Raw genomic sequence first — 23,683 nt, forward strand, 5'->3', positions numbered from 1 at the left:
GCGGCGCGGGCCCTTTCGGCGGCGGCGGCGCCGGGGCGGCCCGGCGGCGCTTCCGCCTCGCTGGAGCTGCCCGATAGGGCGCCGCCGCCTCCCCCCTGCGCGGGCCGCGGGCCATGGCGCTGCCGCTGCCCGAAGCCGTCGCGGCGCTGGCGGCCGCCGCCGTGGCGCTGGCGGCCGCCGCCGCGGTGCTGGTGAGAGGCGCGGCGGGCGCTCCGAGGGCGGCGGTTGCGGCGGGGCTGCCGCCCGCGTGGGCCAGCGGCGCGGCTTGCGCAGGGCTTCGCTGCCGCCGCGGCTGCGCTGTGAGCGCCCCGGTGCGCTGGCGCGAGCCGCGCCGCGGTGGCGGCCGGTGAAAGCCGTTGAGCATGGCGTGCCTTTTACTGGCCTCGGACCGTCTGCAGAGTGCCCTGGTGGTGCTTTCTGCACCTTAATCATTAGGGGGTCTTGGCTATTTCTAGGTAATTAAACTAAGATGTAATTTTGAGACGTCTGGTGCTGGGAAACCCGAAATGCTGGTGATGATCAGGAGTGCTGCACGTCTATTGCTTCCAAGTAAAAGTACTTCAAAACGACAGGCTTTACTGATTTATTTTAGCTGGACAGAAAACTGATTTTTTTTTTATTTATTTACAGACTGTGCCTAGCTATGCTCATTGTACATTGCAACAGCTGGATAAATCTTTAATGGAATGTTAATCCGTAAACAGCTTTCAAAGAACTTGTTGGTTTTTTTTCTTCACAGATTTGTATGATTGCTCACATAACTGCCATAAAAATGCCAACCCTTCACCGACATGAAGAAGAGAAGTTCTTCATAACTGCTGAAGGCAGGAAAGAACCTGTACCAAGTATACATGATCCCCCTACAAGGGAGCTCTCTGTTGTTGTGCCTTCGTACAATGAGGAAGACCGGTGTAAGATTTTTCTTGTTTTGAGAAAAAGAAGAAAGTCTATCTATTATTACTCTAATTACGCAGAGGTTAGTTTATGTTAGCAATAGATTCTGGCAGGCTGGATTATGTGTCTGATGTTGTGCCCAGTTTCCAGAAACTAGTCCAAGTACATTGAATTTCAGAATTGAGAAAGTGCTCCTTGCTATTTTTAGCAACAACTGTTAGTTGTAAGAATAGTCTATATTAAAATAAAGCACAGCAAAGTAGCTGCTTATTCCCCTGTAGATGCTGTAAGGAGAGAAATAGAAAAGGACTTCTAAACTCGATATGAAATTTTCCTGCTCTGAAACAAACAGCAGCAGCTTCAGGCAGAAAAAGGATGATCTCATGAGTTTTGTGTTTTGTTTTGTTTTGTTTTTACTTTTATCTTGGCCATTCATATGCTATCCCATTCTGATGGGATTTCAAGCTCTGAAGCCCTTACTTGTGGTTGACATGGTAGCACATGCTGTCCTCCCCTTTCCAGGTGAAGTGAAAATACTGAGCTGCTCAGGATTCCACGACAAGGAATTTTTGCCAGTAACGTGTATCTAGACAGCAGGGTAGCTCTGGCACTTTCTAGAGTCCAGTAGATTCCAGTGGATGTCCTGGTTCTCAGACACTCGCTTTCTGTGAGCAAGGGTTTAATACGCTTCATGTGATTTTACATTTAGCCTTCTCTCCAGAGATAGAGATCTGCTTGGGATTAAGCATATACTGCAAAGACCACCATGAGATTGAATATTTTTCTAATCTACAGCTGCAAAAGTAGTGCCTGTTAGGTGCCTAACCATCTATGCCAGTAGTAAAAAAACTGCACGATACTGACTAGTATTAGAAATTTCTCCTGATTAATTCTGTCACCTCTCTTAAATACAAAAAGATTATTAAATGCTGGTTTGCAGGGTAAGCCACAGCTGTTTTCTTGTTTCTTTACTAGAGAATTGCATGTTTCAAAATAGAAAAATTGACTTTGATCTTTAAGGAAACATTTTTATTCCCTTCAATGTAGATTTTTTTCATTATTCTTTTCATATTCAGCAAGGACAGGATTTAGAATTGCAGGTGCTAAATTTTTTTTTTTACTGAAGCGAGTGTTTTATGAATGAAGCAACTTACTCTCTCCTTAGCTTCACGGTTGTTATCAACTTGCTTGCACATGTGCTCATTGGTGGTCTTGGTGTTTAGCCTCTTATATCTACTAACCTGAGCTCCTCTATCTTTTCTGTAGTGCCTCTAATGATGGATGAAGCTTTGGATTATCTAGAAAAGAGACAGGTATTTTCATCTTGCATTCAGAATCCATTATTTTTCTGTGTATTATGCAAGTCTGTGATCTAGTCACTTGATTATTTTGTTATATGTTAAAACATTATAACTTTAGCTGCTTGGAAGTAACACTTCTGTATCTTATCGGTTATTTTAGGATCGAATGCTGGAAAGTCTATTTTTTTTTAATTAAGTAAAAACTCAGTTAACTATTGTATCATGACAAAAATTTACATGCAAGATATCTATCCAAGATAGAGATTAAGAATTAACTAGAATTAACTTCTTAAACTAAAACCTAGTTTGTGTGTCCAATATTTTTAAACATTTGTTCTTTATTAGGATTGATTATCTGGTTGAAAAGCCCATTATGAAGGTTTGGAGGTGGGGAAATGTTTATTTGTTGGGGTTTTGTTTGTTTTTTAACAATGATGTTTTGAGCTTTCACAAGCCTCTTTTCAATAAATTGATTTTTCAGTGCTAGATGATAGCTGGGGAAAAATACGACAAGCGTTAGGTAATGGAACAGATATCTAAATGGCAAGATTCTTCAGCTCTAATTGCCATCTTAACAAATTTACTACATTGTATTGCTGTCTGTAAACACAAATGAAAAGGTGCTAGGGAAAAAGAACACTGATGCATGAAAGATGTGCTGCCTGCTGAAGAGGTTGTATCACATGCATTGTTAATTTTTCAGAGACAAGATCCTTCATTCACTTATGAGGTAATAGTGGTTGACGATGGTAGTAAAGATCAAACCAAGAAGGTAAGAAAGAGCAGATTTTTACCAAGTAATTGGATGTATAGGTTTATATATTGTATTTGTGAACCATGCGTGTTTTGTCCTTACGTTTTTGGTACTCAGATAATTTTCTCTACTTGCTAATTAAAATTTGGTTTCCAAACACTTTTTGTCATTATTCTGCCTACGTTATAGATGTCACATACACACATCTAACTCTTTTGCAAATGCTATTATTTGTGATTGGTTGATGTGACAGCTGCTTTCCTGCATCTGAAATTCTAGTTTTAACTTTATCAAATTTATTCTGAAATACATAGTGATACAAAGCTTAGTGAAGCTAAGAAGACTTTTGAAATAGGTGATTTTTTTTTTTTTTAACTGTGATGGACAGAGTGGCTGACATGTCCTATAGTTCTTTCCCATGCCATTCATGGAATGATATTCCAGAGTATTACAGCAACACAAGTACACTCCCACTTCCATAGTGCCACTTCAAATACATCATAATTTGTAATCCATTATCTTATGACAGTATCAGTAAGCCTGAGGCAGGGGAGGTTTCTCCAAATTTCCATTCTTTTTTGTTTTTCAGAATTTCTTCTCTTCTAAGAACAACAGTAGTTGTTCTTAGAATAAGCCTGTTCATCCTTCTCTGTGCTTCTCTTTTTAAACTGTCATTTTAGTCTTTTTTGATATAACATAGTTTACTGTGTTCATAAAACTATTCACTTAAATCCCATTGCTAGTAGTAGTAGTTTTCAAAATAGTTCTGCGTTCTTCTGCTTTTGCCTGATGAATGTAAGTGAGGGCTGACCAACTTGAATTTTGGTTAACTGTTACTTGATGGATGTTCGGGTCAGCTACTAACAAGAGCGCTACTTTTTTAATTTCCTTTTCTTGAGATGTCTGTTAAGCATTGTGCATGTATATTTGTCTTCCTTGTGTTCCTTCTAGCATCATTTCTAGCAGCACATGGTGGCCATGGACTTCTGAACCTCTGAACTTGCAAGGATTTGAGGCAACCTTTGGAAAAAATTAGAGGAGAGAACTCATGTTTTTTTCTTTCCGCAGCATGGACCAAAAGTACATAAATCTGCAGTGTGAATAGGATTTTAGACCTTTGATTTTTATTTATTTTTTTTAAAACCACAGATAACAGTGAAACAAATGGGGAAATCGGTAACTCTAGAAAATTGTATTTCTTTGTCTAGTTATACGTGTTAATATAAAAGGCCTATAGTAGTATAATATTAACTACATCAGTACTGAGTCTTTTAGGCTTTGGTGAGATAGAGAAAATGCAGTCTAGAACTGCTTGAGGAAATACCCTGTTCTTATTGAACGTGACTATCTTTTTCAGACTTCTGTTCACTGTGAACTGGTTTTTATTTTCCTGAGCAGACTTCAGCAATCCCTGGGCAATATATTTATGCAGACTGAAGTGACTATAACTCTGTGCTATTGAGTTTAAAAAATAGTGAGCAAATGAAAACTTCTACCTTGATTCCTGTTCTTGTTTTATGCTGTCTTTTTGTATGTCTGTTAGGTTGCGCTGAAGTACTGCAAGAAATATGGAAGTGACAAAGTGCGAGTGCTTTCTTTGGTAAAAAATCGAGGGAAAGGAGGAGCAGTCAGGATGGTAACTCATACTTTCATCTCCTTTCATCTCCTTCTCTATTTGAACGAGTTCTGCCCCAATATGCAGGTGATACAGCTGTGATGATCGAAGTTTTGAATTTAATACATTAACAAAATGATTATAGGAAAACTGAGAACAGGTTCCATAAATTAAGGCAAAAACACTTTACAAAGTAAGCTTATTTTAGATATTGAAAACAATATTCTCTACCTGGGAAGAACAGTAACAAAAGAACTCTTTTCATATGAAGAATTCAGAAGGTTTTCTTTTCTTTTTGTTTTTTGTTTGATTTTTTTTTTTAAGTATTAGACTTGAACTTCATATTTTGTTAGTTCTGCTTACAAATAGCCCTGCATTTAAAGAGCACAATGAAAAAATTAGATTTAACTAAAACTTTTGTAAAGGAAGTACAGCTAAATTTGCAAACATTGCTTTCCAACTCATAACTCTAACTTTTTTAAAAAAGAGCTAATGAACACTTTCCTCCAAGAAAGTTTGTATTTACTGAAGTCCACCATTATCAACTGCACTTGGTGGTAGAAGGGGCACACTTTATGCTTTCACATACTAATGTGCATATACAGACTGTATAAAATCATGTCTAGAAAATAATTTCAAAATTTTTAAGGAACATTTTCTAGGGTAAATGACATTTTTAGTAAGGGGTGGGTATGATTTATGAGTTTTCAGAGCCTCTACAAGTCTAATAAGTAATTGTAAAGTGTGCAGTTGTTAGGTGCTGTACTTATGATTTCAAAAATCTTTTTTTTCCACTGACTTTCTGAGTAAAACTTAAATATTTAATGAGTCAGTTTAAAGGTTTTCTTATGAAACACCAGTAACTATAGGAAATAAAGAAAACATAAAATTAATATACTGGGTTTTTGTAAGAAACACAATTTTTCTGCCCTTCTAGGAGGGGAATGACTGTGTGATACAGTTTTACATTGCAGACTTTAGAGTGGATTTATTTACCAAATCATATGTGCCCAGTTATGACAGTGCTTTTGGCAAACCCACTACTGTTCTCCTATCTGAACTCCTTCAAAAATTGTCAAAGATCTGACTAAGAATATGGCAAAATAGGTTGCAAGGTTTGCTTCGTCACAGACCATTTGCCATGACACTGTGCTTAATTTTAAATTAGTTTTGAGAAATATTCTCTTTTCATTACTGTTGAAACTCTGTTAGAAGGTAGTACTGCATCTTCCTTTCCATGACTCTAGGCTGACAAAGAAGCAAAGTTCAGATGACAAAGAAAAGCTATCTAGTACAGCAACAGTTGCTAATTACTGCTTCTTTGTGCTTCCCTGTATAACTAACTGTAGCAAATGGATATCTCTCAGGATTTGAGTTTGCAGAACTCTTACTTTGTAAGCCCTTCAGGAGTGGTAGTGTTACTCAGTTGTGTTAATACACTACTGATCAGCATTCCACAGTGATCAGTATGTGAAGTCCCTAGGCATTGTTGCAAAATGAATTAATTACTTATAGTTAGTAGCAGGATATTAAGAATCACTTGTTGTGTTCAATTTGTGATACCACTACTTCAGTTGCACTACTAGGTTTCTGCAATGTCTTGCATTATCTAGCTTACCATGACAAATATTGATTTAGAAGGTATATTTTTTTATTAACTGTTTCAATTGCAGGGTGTCTTTAGTTCTCGGGGGAAGAAAATTCTCATGGCTGACGCAGATGGAGCTACAAAATTTCCAGATATTGAAAAAGTAGAAGAAGGTCTAAAAAATCTTCAGCCGTGGCCTGTGAGTATAAGTTCTCATGGTTTTAGTGTAATACACATGCATATAGATTGATTGTTGTAATTACCTTTAACCTGAGTTCACTGAGATCTACTTAAAGATTTAGGTACAGTCTGGAGACCTGAGGTTTTGAAATTGTAAGAATGGGCTGTCCGTAGATAACTTCCATTAAGTTTTTACCTTCTCTCCATTCGTGGTGCCACTTTCAGTGCAGTACATAGTGTTCTATTTAGTATTTTTACAGAGTATAATAGCTACAAATGAAAAATGCTATGCAACACATGGCATCAGTTAAAAACACTCATTTGTTAACTGAATTTTGTATTTTATTTTCATGTGTCATCCTATCTTATATAGATTCTTTTTTCCAATCACGTTATTTGTAAAGAACTTCTATTGCAACCCTGAAAAAAAACCACCACTGTGAAATAAGAGCTTCTCCCTGGATAGCCATTCTCTTTCAGGTGCTTGATTTGAAAGAACTGAGATTCATTTCCATTGACCTAGTGTTTAAAGTCAGAACAATGAAGTACTTTTTAGCTAGTTTCCAGAATGCAGAAAGTGATATGCAGCCTTCCAGGGGAGGGTCTAATAGGTGTGCCTATGTGAAAGAAAGTGGTACCCTGTGTCATGGAGCCGCAGGGTGGCAGTGTTTCCATGTTATTCCACTGCCAAGACAGCAGCAGCTGCTAGTTCTCCAGCCTCTCTCACATGCTCTCGAATGCAGCAGTTTGGAGGTAATTTATGTGAGAAGGAGTAGCATGAGAATAAATCTTCCGTTAGGGTCATCTCTCTTGATCTGAGATGATATTTTGACTGATACTGTGGCATTTTGTTTGAAAATACATCAGTGAAATATTCTGCTATCTCTTTCACAATGTAATATTAAGGGCAAACATACCTATATGCATTGAGCATGCCTAGGCACTTTGTGTGCTGTTCAGTACGTTTGCTGTCTGCATACCTCAGAAGAACAATGTAAGCTGAACCAGACATGAATAAATTGCAGCAATTCATATGTGCTGTATACAAAAAGCAGTAAACTTTAGCTGGTCTGTTAATTGTAGAAAAGATTTATTTTGGCCACAGAATCTAGCAGTGTAAAAAGTACAGCTACAGGAAGCAGAAAGGTGTACTGCTTTGAACTTTTTATTATACATCTGTAATCACTCTTGAAGGTTTCATGAGGAACCTCAAACAGTAGTTCAGATGACAAATCTTAAATTTGTGTTTCTGTGCAGAACCAGATGGCTATTTCCTGTGGTTCTAGAGCTCATCTGGAGAAGGACTCAATAGCAAAGGTATGTTTCCCTTTCCTGCAGAGTTATACTTAGACATTTCCATTATTTGATACTGCTATTCAGATTTTACAAATAAATAATAAGAATTTGTAAAAGACTGGAAGCTAAAAGTAGGGAAAACTCATGATAAGTCTAGCATATGAGCATATGTATATATCATGTACAAGGGATGTGTTCTTCTACATTTCAGGCACCACCAACTTTGAACTGGTTTTAGCCAGTGCTTCAATTTTTAGGCACAATCTGTAGAAGTTAATGTTGTTGTTTTGTTTTGTTTTTTTTCTGAAGAGTTAAAGCTCCTACACTGGAATAATTTCTTTGCATGTGTGTTCATATTTTGCCAATACTGGGGGCTGGGGTAAAAGGCAGCTGACTATTGATTCTCTTCCAGTACAAGAGCTTGTTGATCTGCAGATTTTGAGATGTGTTCAAACTGAATTAGGGATACTCAGCAATAAAGAGTGTTTGAAGAGTATATCAATCCACAGGAAAATGCTGTAACTTTTCTGTATTATTCATAGTGAAATTTGAGTTGTGAACACAGACAGTACTACTCAGTTTGTGGCTCTTGTGGAATAAACAGTGATGCACAGGAACATAATTTTATCTTGCGTCTGTTTTTCTGCTGTCTTGACAGACAGTTGACAAAGCAAAGGCATGGAACTTGTATTGCAACAGATGCATTGCTGGACTAATGTCTTTAGCAGAATGCACTCATAATGTTGAAGAGTAAGCTTTGTTTATACCAATGTTTAATACTTAATTTTATAAGTAGTAGTGCGTGAATCTAGCATCCTCACAAAAGAAACCCTTCATCTTTTTGAGAAATGAGGATAAATCTTTGATGTGGTACTTAATGTGCTTATAGCACAGAATGCACTCTCTTTACATTAATTTTAGCTGTACAGTCAGTGCATCCTAGAGATGTTGCTGGTACACATAGAGCATGTGGCTGGTAAATCTGAGTCCAGAAAATGTCTGTAATTGTCTGGTCATTTTAAAGCATTGGATATAAGTGAACTTTCTTCAATGCGTTCATATCTCTTTCCATCTTTGAAAGTCTTGCCAGGTGAGGGAAGATTTGAAGCTGAATATCTTTCTTAAGGCAAAAATATGTGGGGTTTTTGTTTGTTTTCAGGAGGTGTGCCTCTCCTTTGCTTCTTATTTCTCCCCTTATTTCTGACTTTATGATAATCATAAACAGGAGTCTAACTGTTTAGGTAGTGTTGCTCTGAAGTATGTAACCCATTTCATCACCCTAGCTATCCCTCAACCAGAAAGGAAAGATTGCCTTTACCACTCTAACATTGCACTACAAAACAGTTTCTTTTCAATAGATATAAAAATTTAAAAAACAGTTTTGAGAGGTCAAGATTTTTTTTCTGGGTTTGGTAGTATGTGGAACAGTAGAATGATGCTGTGATGTGCAGCTGTAAGGGATTTATGATTAAGACCAGAATTTTCACCTTTTAAGTTCAGTTTTAAGAGACTGAGGTTTTTGTTCTGTTTACAAAATTGTTAATGTGCTTTAGTGAGTCCTTAGCATGATGTGCATAAGTAGTCCTGGAGCAATGAACATAATGCAGGAGCTCCTCTTCATGAAGTACACAGTTTGATTGGATGGCAGTCATATAGCCTCTTGCTGCTTTCCTTTTGGCACTAGTAGCCTTGCATTCTTGGTCACATGGTGGTCTACCCCAACCCAAAAGAGGCAAAGAGTCCACACCAGATCTGTCATGACTATGGCTAGAACACTCTTCTCAGAGGCACAAGATAGGAATTTGAATTCCCTAAGCCAAAGAAAAAATTGGAAGTTCATGAAGAGAAGTCTCACTTCCTGAATAAGTGCTCTCAGCGCTAGGCTATTATATAATAAATTGAGCATCTTCTCATTTTTCAACTGAGGATTAAAATGAGTTGCTTTAAAGACATCTCTTATCACCTAGGGATGTTTACCAGCTAAAATGTTGGCTCCCAAAGATTTCACGTTTAGCTAGAAATCTTGGATGCAAGAACCTAAATTGAAATGAAGACCTGCAGTGAGTTCATAAGTGATTTGTGGATCTAAGTTACAGTTATTTGGAAGCTGTCTGCAATACACAAGCTGAGAAGGACATTTTCAAACCCAGAGTTAAACCTCTGGCTTACATGGGCAAACACATCGTATGATTTTTACATCAAGAACAAAATTGTAACCAAAGAGTAGACTGGGAAAACATTTGCCAGGAACATGAAATATATTTGCAAAAGAATAGAAAACATGGCTGTGGATCATTGCTGGAAATAAAAAATGAAAGAATATTGTTTATATTAGCAGTTACTTTGATTCAGTTTGTTGCTTGATCCATCATATACTACAAAAAAGTGCAATCTCCTAATTGCGTTCTCCTAAGTGTCTTAACACTATGTAAGCTGTAAATATCATTGGATCTTGAATAAAAGAATTGTGCTGCAAACAGGGATGCTTCAATTTGGTGTTTTTAGGAATGATATAAAACTGTTTTTTGTGTTAGAGCAATAGTTAGAGACCTGTTTCATTTTTAGTGTGTATTCTTAAGAAAAACAGTTTTTATGCAGTCCTGCTGGGTTTGTTCTCCATCATCCTTTATGGTAACTTTTGCATCTGTTGGACCTGTTCAGCAAAGTTTTATGAAAATGGAAGACTAGCATTTAAGTGGCAAATGGGGGTAGAGAATGTAATATGAATTTCCCTTCCTCTTTCATTCTTCCTGTCTTGGCACCCCCAATTCCCAGAGAATCATAGAGAAGATATGACTGTCCCGTTCGTGATTCAGATTCCTGCTCTACTTAATATGTATTAGCCAGAACGAAAAGATGATGTGAATTAAGGAAAGCAGGGTCAAGAACTTGAACTTCTCATATTCTAGGCTAGTATCCTGCACATGGGCTTAACTGGCAAACCTATCTTTTCAGCTGTGATTCTGTTCAGTTGTAACAATTTAGAAGTTTAGGTTTTGTTCCCATACCAAATAAAAACAGTTTATAAACTTCAAAAGCTGTTACAAAGCAGAATTATTGTCCTTTAAGCCAGCTTTTTCCAAACTCTTTGCTCACCAGATAAATGCAGCCATCTAACTTCTTGCCTTTTGTTCACAGCGCTCTTACTTCCGAACTCTTCTTATGTATGGATTCCATTTCCTTGTATGGTTTCTCTGTGTCAAAGGGATCAGGGACACACAGTGTGGATTTAAACTTTTAACCAGAAAAGCTGCTGCACGGACTTTTTCAACTCTTCATATAGAACGCTGGTAAATGCCTTTTTCTTTTTTTCACTCTCCTCTCCCCCAAATGAATATAGTTTTGAAAAGTTAACATCAATGTTTACAATAAAGCATGTCATATCTATGTGTAAATGCTAGCTGCTCAGTGTTTTTGACAAATTATGGTACTACTTCGGTGGCACTTCTGATTTCTTGTTATGCTGAAATGTCTTGCTATTTGCTAAGAATTATATTATTAAGATACACTTTAGGAAATTGCTAGATATCTGAGTTCACCCTCTTGTGACAGGGAGGAGAAAAGATAGCTCATTAACTTTTGCTTTTAAAATAGGATCCAAGGTAAAGTATGAGAAGTCTTGTAAGACCACAGTGCTGAAATTTTGGATGGTGACAGTGGACTTCTTGCAAGCTCATTTTACTTTGGCATACATATAGAAGTTGTATAATGCTCAGAAGTAGGACATTGACTTTTGCCCTTTAAGAGATAATTGATTTGGAGAAGAGAACAAAGAAAATTCTAAGAACTCTTGTCTTCGCTCACCCCCTAGAAGAAAACTTAAACTACTCCTTATTGTTCTCTTGTAGTCATTTCCCTGCTTCAGAGATCCCTCTCGTTTTATAGATAACAAGCCATGCAGGCAGGGTAAGGAATGGAGAAAACCTCTTATATGAGTTGAGAGAGTTACTAGCCCAATTCAAAACTTTGACTAGTCTATTTCTGTGCAATATGACTTCACAATCCAATATTTATGAACCAAAGTATTTTTCCTAAAATCTATATCTGATAAGTTGTTTGTAGTCACTGAAGGCTTAATGGGAAAGGAATCATCTACTCTTTGCTTATTTTCTTATTTCCTCTTTAATAAGAGAGGGCTACTGATAAATCTTATTGATTTAAGACAATAGAAAATGATGTATACCATTTAAATTGCTTTAGAGCTGTCTCATAATTTAGCTAGAACAGTTTCTTATGAGACTAACATAGTAATGACTGCTCATAAGAAAATGAAATGCTGTTTCCACATAAGTACCATAATTTCTGTAAGCCTTCTACACCACAACTGTTGCTAAAAGGATGGTGACAGTTCCCAAGCTTAATTAAGTATAATCAAATCTTTTCAAACTACTGTTTGAAGGAAAATCTCTTAGAGTACTGTTTGCTGGCAAAGAGTAGAATTACTGGACAATGTTCCCATATAGAAATGTGTATGATCCCACAATCCTAGTCCAAGCCAATACATCTAGTTTTAGCTTGGGTTTTGCTAGTGATGGCCAGCCTGTGTTGCCAGAATGGGTTTGCAAAGGTAGTGTTTAGGAAAAATCAATCTCCTAGCTGAGTGGTTTGCTAATTACCCTAAGGAAAACTATGGCAGAAACATAGCTTAAGCTTGAAGCGAAAATTATAAAACTGCATAAAATGTTATTGCGTCCTTCATATTCCAGAACTTTCTAAATATGTGGCTAAATGTGTATTCAAAGCCCTAAAGTGCACAAAATTGTTATTTAAAAATGTCATTTGACTGTTACTTAAAATTATTATTTAACTTTATTACCTTCTTGAATTTATTGTTTCAAGAAGAAATACTGGAAGAAATGAATGAGGATAATCAGCTTAATCAATAAAAATGCAATCATCGATCTTACTCTGAAACTAAACAATTTCATTTAGTTATTGGTCAGACATAAAAATTCAGATTTTAAAAATCATTTAACACACTTTCTTTTGCCACTCTGAGATTCTTTAGTAACAAAAGAACATAAGAGCAAAAACAATTATGTGATGTATTATTTTCTGCACCCCACTATGTAGGAATTGAAGCAGTGAAAAGGGGATATTGCTAATTCATTTTATAGTAGTTCTTTTGCTAGTGTGGAACTTCAGGTTTTAGTATGCTGATTTGTTGTGCTTATATGTGCTGCTGTAAAATGAAACTTCTCTTGTTGCTCTCTCGTATATAATAATCCATAATATAATCCCATAAATGTTTACTTATTTATTTGCGACTTACTGGTTGGTGATGAACAGTGTTCCCTTTGCTAGTGAAGAAAAGAGCAACTCAAATTCTTCCCAAAAACAGCTCTCTAAATACTTTCAAACAACAATTTTTCCTAAAACAGTGAGTTTTTTGTTTAGTTGGTTTAGTTTTCTACCAAAACAGGCCATGTATTAGCTGCTTTTCTCCTCATTTCTCCATCAGCCATCTCTGTGCTACTCTCCCTTTATTTTCATACCAATTGTCTAATTTCAACCAAATTTGACAGAACAGCAGAGATCTCAAACATGGAAAGTTTTAGCAAGTTTGGAAGCTGAAAGCCAAGTATAGGAGAAGAAATTTAGCTTGGTGCCATTGCTGAAGAACAGGCTACAGTATGGACTCAAAAGTTACTTACTGTTAGATTTGTAACTAACCATTCAGCCTGTGCAACTGGAAGCCAACATTTTAGCACTTGAAACAGAGTGCTGTGCCTTTTCCGGTTGTTTTGTGGGAGACCTGGAAATAAACAGATTGGGAGGCATGAGGATGTGGGGAAAGTGGATGTAGCAGAGGAAAGGGCAATCATAAGTGAAATGTCTATGGTGTTGATAGGGCAGCTAGGATAGCTGCAGTGGGAAAAGATGTGGGGCCATCAAGTATGTAGGAAACAAGAATTCATTAATCCTAATAGTCACAGAGCAAGTTGCTTTGTTACTTGAGATCAGCCGAGTAGGCTTTGGGGCAGTTTTTCATTGTTCTGTTTTCTTTTTTTCTTTCCTTCCAGTTTTGCTCTATGATAAGTGACAAAATACTCCATTTTCATTAATAGTTTCAAATATTTACTTACTTGGAAACGTAGTGCATCCCATGGAACCATACTTTTGATTTCTTTTTATTTAGTATTGTAATATTCTGAAATAATCCAAAAATGAAAACTTATTTTAAACAAAACTGGCCCCTGGTAAATTTTCATTGCATAATGTATGTGTAAAGGGGGGGGGGGGGGCAACAAAAAAATGTTTTGACTTTGTGCCATGGAGGTTTTGTTACATGTCATGAGCTTGAGTGAGGATGTAAGAGAATTAATATAGCCCCTGCTTACAGTTGCCTAATAAAATCAGTAGTCTGTTATCTTTCTGCTGACTTAGAACACTGGGGAGACTGTGAGTGGGTCACACAGGGTCTCATCCATACTGAGACTATCAGCTGGGGTTGGAGAGAAACCACTTTGGTCTCTTTTTGACATCTGAACAAATCATTTAATTTCTTTGACCCTTAAAATCCTATTAGGGAAACAGCACTCTTACATACTGAAAGAAGAAATTCCATTTAGTGTGGTCATGCTCAGATACTGTGGATGGAGGACAGTGTTGGGGAATATTCAACAAACAAACAGCATTTGATAAGGTCATGTCCATCTGAGAACCATAACCCTGCCTATATCTAGTCTCTGCAGTGCTCCTTCTTGCTGAACCTGTGTGCATGGAGAGCTGGTTGAGAGGATAAAGGCCATACAGCTTCTGCAGAAGCCTCATGTGTCCTTTCTACTTGAGTTTGGTCAAGTTCAAATTTTTTGAGATATTGATGAGCTAAGTGAGTTCTTATACAAGAACATAATAAATACTTAGGGTAAACATTAATACATAACATTATTCATATTGTTAATATAAAATAGCTATAAAATTGGTTATGTAATAATCTCTGCCCTGAACTGATATGCTTATTTATATTCTAATTGAACTGTGTGTGCCTAACAAGGACAGGATCATATCACATCTTGTGTATATCTACTAGTCTGCCATCACAAGCAATGGAAGAAGGATGTAATTCATTTCATCTTAGAATGACATCTAAAATATACCAGATAAAATGCAGCCTATAAGTGCCTGTTTCCTGTTCTTGCCTATGAAGGGAATATAGCAAACTTGTACATAGGTAAGTATCTGTACTGTAGGTGAATAAAGTTCAGCAAGGTAAATTACTCGGGGCGGGGGGGGGGGTTCAGCTTACTAGGGCCTCCATTTTCTCAAAGGGATAAACGATGTAGTAAATCCTGAAAGAATTAGAGTAAGCAGAAGACTACTGACCTATATTGGCAGTGGCAATTGTTTCTGTAGAGAGAGTCCAAAGAATTCTTCCCTTCAGATAAAGGAATTCAGTAGACTTTGTTGCATACAAGAGACAGCAAGTGCTGAATTAGCGCTGGGCAGGAGGAGATTGCCTTGAAGTGCTGATTGTTGTCAATACCGCTCCAGAAGAGAGCGCAGCACTTTTATCCAAGAGATAATACAGGTTTTTATTTCTGTGTCTCTCAGCAGGCTGTTAACATACCTCCCACAAAGAGCGAGTGTTGGGAGCACATTCTCTTTCTTGGAAGTTTACACCCTGGCATTAAATATGTCAATGTAAACAACATAGTTATCCTGCTGCTGAGTTGGACAGACTGAAATATTTTTAAGTTTCCACATTTAAATTGGTATCAGAGACACCAAAAAGAAATGCTTATGGTGTTTTCAGTGCTTCATCAGGACTACCTATTAACTGGAGCCTTGTGTATCTATGTTTGTCTTTCATATGCAAAAGAGGGGATTATGTCAAGACTCTCCTTTTTGTGATCTTCTGTGTCATTGACAGTTTCACAATTACCAAGAAATAACCTGAATTCAGCTAGATTAGGAGTGCAAAACTATTTGCTTATACCTCCACTTTCTTCTTCTTTCAGCATACTCTTTCTTTTCCAGTTGATGTTGAACTTAGTATCACTTCTTTAACATTAAAAATTCCAGAAGTCTGGGAGACAGTTGTTTACTTCCTGTGTTGAATTTGATGTATAGATGCCTGTATTTAGGAAATCTTAAGAGCAAACTGAAGTATACAATAAAAGCTATTTCTTCATTATGGGATGAGCAATACTTTCAAAGAGAGACCAAGATATTTCCAAAAGGGTTTTCTTAATCTAACTCTAAAATTTGGAAAGCATTTGAAAATTAATAATTACTGGAAAGTGTTTATATTTTTGATACTAAGAAATCATGCTCACATCCTAAATGAGGTTTTTTTTTTTTTTTTTTTTTTTTTTTTTTTTTTATATTCTCATTGACTTATTTGTTTAACTGCCCTTTTGAGAGCTGGCTGTATATATACCAGTATAAACCAAATGTTTTTGAAATTTACTTTCTAAATAGCAAAGTTTTGACATTAGTTTGAAATGAGAGCAACCTCTTGAACAGAGAGCATATGCTTTGCATTTTAGGTTCTGAATCTGATTATACCGCTAATCTATTTTTCAGAAATGGATGGAGCACATTTTTTAAATTAAAACTTAAAAGAAAATTAAAAGGGATATTTTAAAAGCATAGTAGAGACAGTTGGAATTACTCACTTCCAGATTCCAAAAGAAGCTCTGTTTTTGCATCTACAGTCTTGACCTGAAAGATTTTTTTTTTTTTTTTTTTTTTTTTAATATATTGAATTATAATGCACAGGAGGAAAACTAGAAAATTAGATGGCCTCACTGGGAGAATTTTCCTATCTAAAATTTTCTCATTGACCTTCTTTGCCTACAAGAAATATCATAAATTTTCTTCTGTCCTGAAAATGTCTTTCCTTGCATAAGGAAACTACAGATGGCAGCAGTTACTGTCCTGTCTGGAATATTGGTCAAATGAGGGAAATTTCAACACAGTTCTAGTCCAGTCTTGATTGGCACACTCTTGTGATTGGCAATTTATAATGATTATAAGAAAATCAGCAGATCACTGATTGGATAAAAAGAAAAAAGATGTTGGTATTACTTTTACATATAAAAATGACACTCTGCACTGAACACGTCATTCTATTTCCCACTTGTACTGAGTGTGTGAACTTTTTAAATACTGATGTTTGTTTTTGTAATTTATTGCTAATCTCTACACGTGCACCTAAATGTAAGAATTACAGAAAAATCAATAATCATATTATATAAATCTGCTTCCTGTAGCAGTGTGTTATTTTTTTTCCCCACTTCTTTGGCCATTTAGACCAAAACTAACAGTAGAATTAATTGTTTTTTCCTGGTTTTGTGTGTGACCAGTAGAATTGTTTATGAATGTCTAATCTATGCAAAACTATCATGCTGTTATAACTGTCTGTTTCAGCTTGAAGTAAAAAATCCTCCTCTTAGCAGGCATATGTGAACTTTCAAAATCCCCAATACAGACACAACTGTATTGGCAGTTTAATACTCTTGACAGTGTATTTTATTCTTAAAACTCTTTGGCCATTGAAAGTTGTGTGCCCATTTAAAGAGCTTGCTGGAACAGCACATCTTTTTTGATTTTAGAAAGTCTTGAATTCCAGTTATAATAGTATAACTGAAGGCTTGATTTTGAAACTTGAAACATTTAATATCAGTATTGACACACCAGCAAAAAGAGCTAACTGCAATTTCAAAATACAGGGTAAGTTTTCAGGATAGATATTTTATAAGCTGAAACATTTTAAGGATTCACTTTAAAAAGGTTGAATTCAGTTAAATACGCTGCTGACTTGGTGTTCAACCAAATTTTAGCCAGCATGGTCTTAAATTGTAACTTAAGCAAAAGTACTCCTCAGCTTAAACACAATGATGTGAAAAAATTCTCCCTTTTATGTATATTTTAAAATTTCTATTTGTGTAAATTAACACATAATAGAGGCACTATTAGAAATAGATGGGGAAGTTGTTTGCACCATGCATTTTGAGTGCCCAGCTTTGGGTGCTTAGGTTGGAACCTGAACTTTCTATATGATCAGGAAAGAGTGTCAAGCTTTTCTAAGAATTCATTCAGGCCAGAGTCAAACTTAAGATAGTCTAAACTGTTTTTCCCTTGTCCAGAGGCTTTTACTTCCACTGTCTGCAGCATAAGCCTCTGAAATACATGGTGTGAATAATTCCCAGCTATTTCTAACAGTGGTTCTGTCACATGATAGTCACAAATGGATGACTTGCTGCATCATGTCAAACACTTGTATTGCACTCACCAGCTCATCCACTGGTGTCTCTTTGATCTTCTCTAGTAGGCTCCAGCTGACGTACCCACACTTAAATCCTGAATGTGGAAACTTCTTCTGTACCATCTGGATCTGGTATTTGCAATAGAAGTGTAATACCATCAGTGTACTGAATATACTGCAACCAGCATTCTGCCGTTAACTCTTCTAGTGCACATATTAGGTACACTAAAAGTGGTGGGGTAGTATCCCAGGAGTATGTTACAGAAATCTTTTTCCTTTAAGCTTTGAATAGGGGTTTTTGAATTTGGAGTACATTCACCGTTACACAGATGGCTATCACATGTAACTGTCATTGTGTTCAACTGTGTCAGTGTTCAACCCGATTGATTTCTGTGTTTCACTTTGTGAGCACTGTTTGGTGAACACTTCACCAAACTGTTTAATGTTACTCTACTGTGATGTATTTTGTATGTGCTGACATTCCAGTAATTGGTTATCCATAGAAATTGCTGCAAATGACTATTAGTTCACTAGCGTAATATTTTATGAAGTAATATTTTTAGAGCAGCTCATATACTATAATTCATCAGACAATTAAATATTCTGTGTCTCTTAAGATTTTTAGTCAGTTAAGTAGTATTACAAAATTAGATTTACTCTAATACACATGACTCAGACATTCAAAGGTGTACACATGTATTTTAACTAACGAATGTAAAATGTCAGCAAAAAAACAAATAATACAATTTCAGTAAAAGAGGCCATAACATAATTAATAAAATAATATTCAACCCTCATTTAAAAAAAAAAGAAAAGAAAAGCAGTGAAAGAGCAAGGCGTCTTGGAGCGGATTCAGTTCATTGAGAAAAAACATTAGTTTATTCTTGTAACTGTTTTGGCAATTAAAAGGCCTGTGTCCTTATCAAAATCAGACTTACAAAGAGGTTCTAAATTCTCTATACAAAGCAATCGTGTGGTCTCTCAAGATAGTCTTTGTTTACAGTACTTTTGCGTTTTTTAATGTGGTCCAGAGTGATAGCAGTAGTTTTCCTGTAATATGCACATATAGTGTATGTCCAGATTGATGCTGGACTGGTTATAGTTTCATCAGAAGGTTCATGTTCACCTTCCTGTTCATAGTTGTGTCAAAGAATCATAGAGTCAGTAAGGTTGGAAGGGACCTCTGGAGATCAAAGGGGTTACTAATGACTTCAATTCAAGGAACACTTGAAGCATGAGGGAATAATGTTAGTTTTCCTTTGCATATGTTTTCTCCAGTGGCAAAAGACTTTTTTCGTGTACCTTAAATTCTAATGATTAGAAATCAGTTAAGAAACAAAAACACCCTTATTGGCAATTGAGGACTATAAAGAGGGGGAAAAAAATACATATCAATTAATAATTTTAAGAAACCTAACCAAAAATTTTTACAACTGTGATTTGCTTTCTCCCTTGTCAATAGTAGCTACTGCTGATTTTACATACTGATCTCTACATAAGGAATACAAGCTGTGGTTGCCAAAGCACTTCTGTAACATCAAAAGCTTTAGTGCCTCAGATCCAGAAGGCCTGCTTGAGCATACAATTGAAAGAATGGAATAAACAATTCTCTATGCAGAGAACAGAGAGAATTAAGCATTTTGACAAATTATTGGGTGGCAACAGAGTCTGGCTGACTGTATAGGTTCTTTCCCCAATTTGCATTGCTGCACAACTTACAAATGGTTGTGTCAACAAAAATGAGAGGCAGAAGAGAGAGAGAGGATGAAGGAAGGTCCGAGCTGCTTAAGCCAGCTTTGCCAATGAAGTAAATTCATGTCACACTATGATGAGACCTGAGTCAATGTGAAATGCATTGGAGAGGTGGGTGTGTTTGAAATTCTGTCTGTCTTTTTTTATTTAAACTTCAAACTGCAGTCTAAACTCATCTGGTACTTTGAGCATGAAACATTTTCTTAGACATGTGACATTTTTAGTGCTAGTAGTGCGTCCTTTTTATGTAACAGTGATTCCACATATGACCATTTGATTATTGTGACTTCCAGAGGGAGGCATTTTTGCAGCACTGTTGGCTACGAGGGTACACAGGCAGATTCCCATGTTAGCTATACCTGATTTCCTCAGGAATTTTTTGTTACGAGGTGTCAAGTTGGTTTTGCTTAGGTTTTGACAGTGTCAAAACATACTTCCTGCCACAGCAAATAGTCTCTAGATGCGCTCATGCACAGGCAGAACAAATGCTTTAACAGAAAATGGAATGTCTGTAGTCTGTCCCTTCTTACCTTAAGAAAATTTAAGTTCACATCCCCTGCTTTTGCTGAAGGATGCCATATCCACAAGGATACCTCATGTCCTGAAGGAGAAGGAAGCCTTTCAGCTTCCTGATGAAGTTTAGTTGTGTGGTAAAATCTTCAAAACTCACTGGTGAGTGATAGAGAATGTGACTCTGAAGTTCAGTTGTTGAAGCTGAGAAGAGAGTTTTGGGTCCTTTCTCTCAAAGGGGCTTGTGTGTTATATGTTAAATGGTTACCAGCTAAATTACAACTGCTGTTCAAGCTCTGTTACTGCACAGTACCTTCTCTGTGCTGCTGCCTTTATTCTTGACTTAGAGAAAACAAGGAGAAGGTGCCAAATCAGTGTAAAACCACAGCAAATAGTCCCCTGGGATGAAGGTGCTAGAGATGTAGATTGACATTGCACGTTAGACTGCCTTAGTCTTTTAAAATGTCTAAACCATGGTGAGCAGTGGTCTGAGCTCTGCATAACATATACCTTTAAAAACAGGATGCAGTGAAGTATTGTTGTATGTATACTGGCTATTTTCTGAGTCATTCATTCATGTAACTAATTTCCCATTCATGTGCATTTGACCTTTAGAGTATTGGTATCAACTTTATAGCTACGCATCAAGCTCTTTAAATTATATCAGGCTAGAGAGTCAATTGACAGTGCTACCACCTTTATTCTGAAAATAAATATTACCATATTTGTTATTTCCTGTTCTACCTCAGGGCATTTGATGTGGAACTTCTTTATATAGCTCAGCACTTGAGAATACCTGTAGCAGAAGTTGCTGTCAACTGGACTGAAATTGAAGGTAATTAAATAGTTTACATTTTATAAAATTTCTTAATTTTCAGTCCAGAATAAAATATCCAAGCCTCTTGCCAGTGAGTCAAATTTTGTCCAACTTCCTTTCCATATGACTGTCCAATTTTGTGTGCCAGCCTTCTGAACAAGTCATGGGACTTGCCGAGGGTAGTGAGGGGCAGTGAGGAAGAGTAACTATGCGTTCCCACTGGAGACAAATGTAGGTAATTATACTGCTAGGGCAAAGCAGTACTTCTTTGGCACATCCTCTTGCTGTAATGTCTTAACAAAAATACTGCAACTGTAGAAGACCTGTGGGGAGGAAGCATTATACTTCAAGGTGTTCACGGGTTGTGTTGTCAGGCAGCTGGGGGCAGTTGAAAAGGTACTTGTCTCCAGCTATTCAGCTCATTTATCCCCTCCCATCAAGTGCAATTTCCTTTTTTTTTTTTCTTACAATTTTTTTTTAACTTGGATTTCTCCTCTACAATACGACCCCTTAACAACTAAAAGTGTAATAAACTGCAACAGGATGAAGGATCAAGCAAGCAAGCAAGTAGAGAACATCCTCATCCAACTTTGCTAGAAAAGAGAATGCTTGCTTTCAGTGTGATTTTACATGTGTATTGCGCCTGGTGTGAATGCTAGCAGAGATGGAGAAGAAATTTGTATAATAGTCTGGATTCTTTACATTACCTGAAGATGGGTATTGATACTATTGCTGTAGGTCTCCAAGGTCACTCAGAAACAATTTGCATAATTATTAGTGCTCAGGTTCTTATTTACCTGAGCAAAACCTTGTCCAGCGGAGAAGGCCATGTACATCCTGTGGCATGTGTTGAGTTACCATACTGTGCTGCCTTCAAACTAGAATATCTCACTCATAGTATAATGCAATTACAATAAGACAGTAATTTTTGCTATGTAAATTTTTATTAAAATTAAAGTCTAAGCTGAATTTGCTGAGAATGCAGAGGTTTATGACTAGTTAAATGTGTGTCTTGCCAATGTTCATTTTTTTTCTAACAATGTCTTTCTGATTTTCTTCCTCCTTAATCACAGGTTCTAAGCTGGTTCCCTTTTGGAGCTGGCTACAGATGGGCAGGGATCTTCTTTTTATACGACTGCGATATATGACTGGTGCCTGGCAGCTTGAAACAAGAAAATATAATTAGGTTATTTACATTTTCCAAATGTATTATTATACTTAATGGAACAGGAGAACAGTTTCAGTGAAGCACAGTGGTGATGAAAGCTGAGGTAATTCTTCATTGCTGTTGTTGTATGTGTCATTTCTGCAACATGTATGTGTTTTATAAGATTGTCAATGGGGAACTTGTATAATGTTTAGAAAAGAGAAAGCATTTCTCAAAAGATTATCTGGTAATCAGGTTTTTATTGTATTGAACAGTAGCTTTAACAGATCCTACATAAATTCTCTCTCCTAAATAAATACATCTGCTTTTGTCTCATCATACATTCAGATTTCTTGCTAGTAAAATTTGTACATGTTGAAAAGGGGCACTGTATATTCTACAAGGTGCAATGTTCTGTCTGTTTTAAATGGCCACAACCATTTGTTTCTGTAGTGTATGAAAATTTAGAGCCATATTACAATTTGGAATGATCAATCATGTTTCATGCTGATGCATATTTAGATTCAGTGTTATGGGAAACATTAATAGGTTTTACTGAGTTACAGAAATAATGTTCGTAAGGCTGTTCTAAACTTTCAGTAGTCTCTTGACATTCCAAATGTTCTTGTCTGAAGCCGAAATAGTTTGTCTGAGATCAAACTTTAGATTGTCTCCACTGACTGTAGAAGTTCCAAGAGAAAGCACATTTCATTTTAAAATGTTGTCTTTTATAAATAGGTTTGTTTCTTACATACTAATGAATACTGTATGTTCAAGGCTAGGAGTTCTTGGCATCTCCAAATCTGTAGTAAAAAGGGCATGGAAAAGTAATTCAGAGCATACTAAAATGAGACCCAGTGTACATTGAAGGCCTGTGCATTAGCAATGCCAATTTGAAGTTCTCATGCTTCAAATGAGATCAGAGAGGGGGAAAAAGATCTTTTCTTGGAAATGTCATACCCTATTACAGAATACAACTCTAAATAATGCTTTTAAAACTATATGGTTGTGGACTGCCAATAAAATAAGCTTGTTTCTCTTTTGGACGCACACACAAATCTGAACATGTTTCAAGCATGAAGTGGGTACAGTTTTACCTTTGCATATTTTTAATCAATAATTTCTCTTCTTCCTTCTTCCAACGGTGTTATGCAATAGGGGATTTGCTCATATTAAAGTTACCTCAGTTTTCTATAAATTGAAGTGTTGGAATAAATTCTCAAAAAATATGTTCAGTTTATTTGGCAGGCTTCGTTCGCTTTGATATTCTGCCTACTACACAAACACCTCTATCACTTTTGCAGAAACAGTCACGTGACTCCTTGCTGCCGTTGCTGGAGTAAAATATCAGCTTCTCAGTTCTGGTAGAGTGAATTCTTCTATCAGACTTCGAGAGTGATATCTCTACCTCTAACTCTAATTAAGTTGCCAACCAGTTCTCAGAAACAATTTCCTTAAGTTTTCCTGACGTTTTACCTTAAAACTGTACTTTGAAATTTTGACAGAAATAGTTCACCTTTTTCAAATGATGAGGCTTAGGTGATGCATTATTTTCTCCATGATAAGTAAACATCTGATGATCTGTGCTTTCAGAATGTGTGCTTTTGAACAGAATG

At 36.6% G+C, this 23,683-nt stretch overlaps 1 protein-coding gene across 3 annotated transcripts; it reads left to right on the top strand.

Moving 5' to 3' along the window:
- Positions 1–113: 113 nt before the first annotated feature.
- On the top strand, positions 114–23,265 carry ALG5 (ALG5 dolichyl-phosphate beta-glucosyltransferase). 3 transcript variants are annotated; one of them, XM_062567099.1, is made up of 10 exons: positions 114–191; positions 740–911; positions 2,161–2,207; positions 2,899–2,967; positions 4,493–4,651; positions 6,238–6,351; positions 7,590–7,649; positions 10,767–10,918; positions 20,853–20,938; positions 21,994–23,265. In XM_062567099.1, exons 1-10 carry the CDS (start codon positions 114–116, stop codon positions 22,104–22,106), a joined length of 1,050 nt encoding a protein of 349 aa, XP_062423083.1. In that variant the 3' UTR covers positions 22,107–23,265. The 3 variants fall into 3 exon arrangements, with proteins under 3 accessions (XP_062423083.1, XP_062423084.1, XP_062423085.1); XM_062567100.1 differs by having other exon boundaries at positions 4,493–4,585; XM_062567101.1 differs by lacking the exons at positions 114–191; positions 740–911 and adding an exon at positions 921–976.
- Positions 23,266–23,683: the final 418 nt, after the last annotated feature.

The sequence above is a fragment of the Rhea pennata genome, chromosome 1, assembly GCF_028389875.1.
Source record: "Rhea pennata isolate bPtePen1 chromosome 1, bPtePen1.pri, whole genome shotgun sequence".
In the NCBI taxonomy this organism is placed as follows: Eukaryota; Metazoa; Chordata; class Aves; order Rheiformes; family Rheidae; genus Rhea; species Rhea pennata.

Coding starts and splice junctions, on each gene's coding strand:
- ALG5 (XM_062567099.1), top strand. CDS start 114: ATGGCGCTGCCGCTGCCCGAAGCCGTCGCGGCGCTGGCGGCCGCCGCC. Junction 912..2,160: donor GTACAATGAGGAAGACCGGT/GTAAGATTTTTC, acceptor TCTTTTCTGTAG/TGCCTCTAATGATGGATGAA. Junction 20,939..21,993: donor CAACTGGACTGAAATTGAAG/GTAATTAAATAG, acceptor CCTTAATCACAG/GTTCTAAGCTGGTTCCCTTT.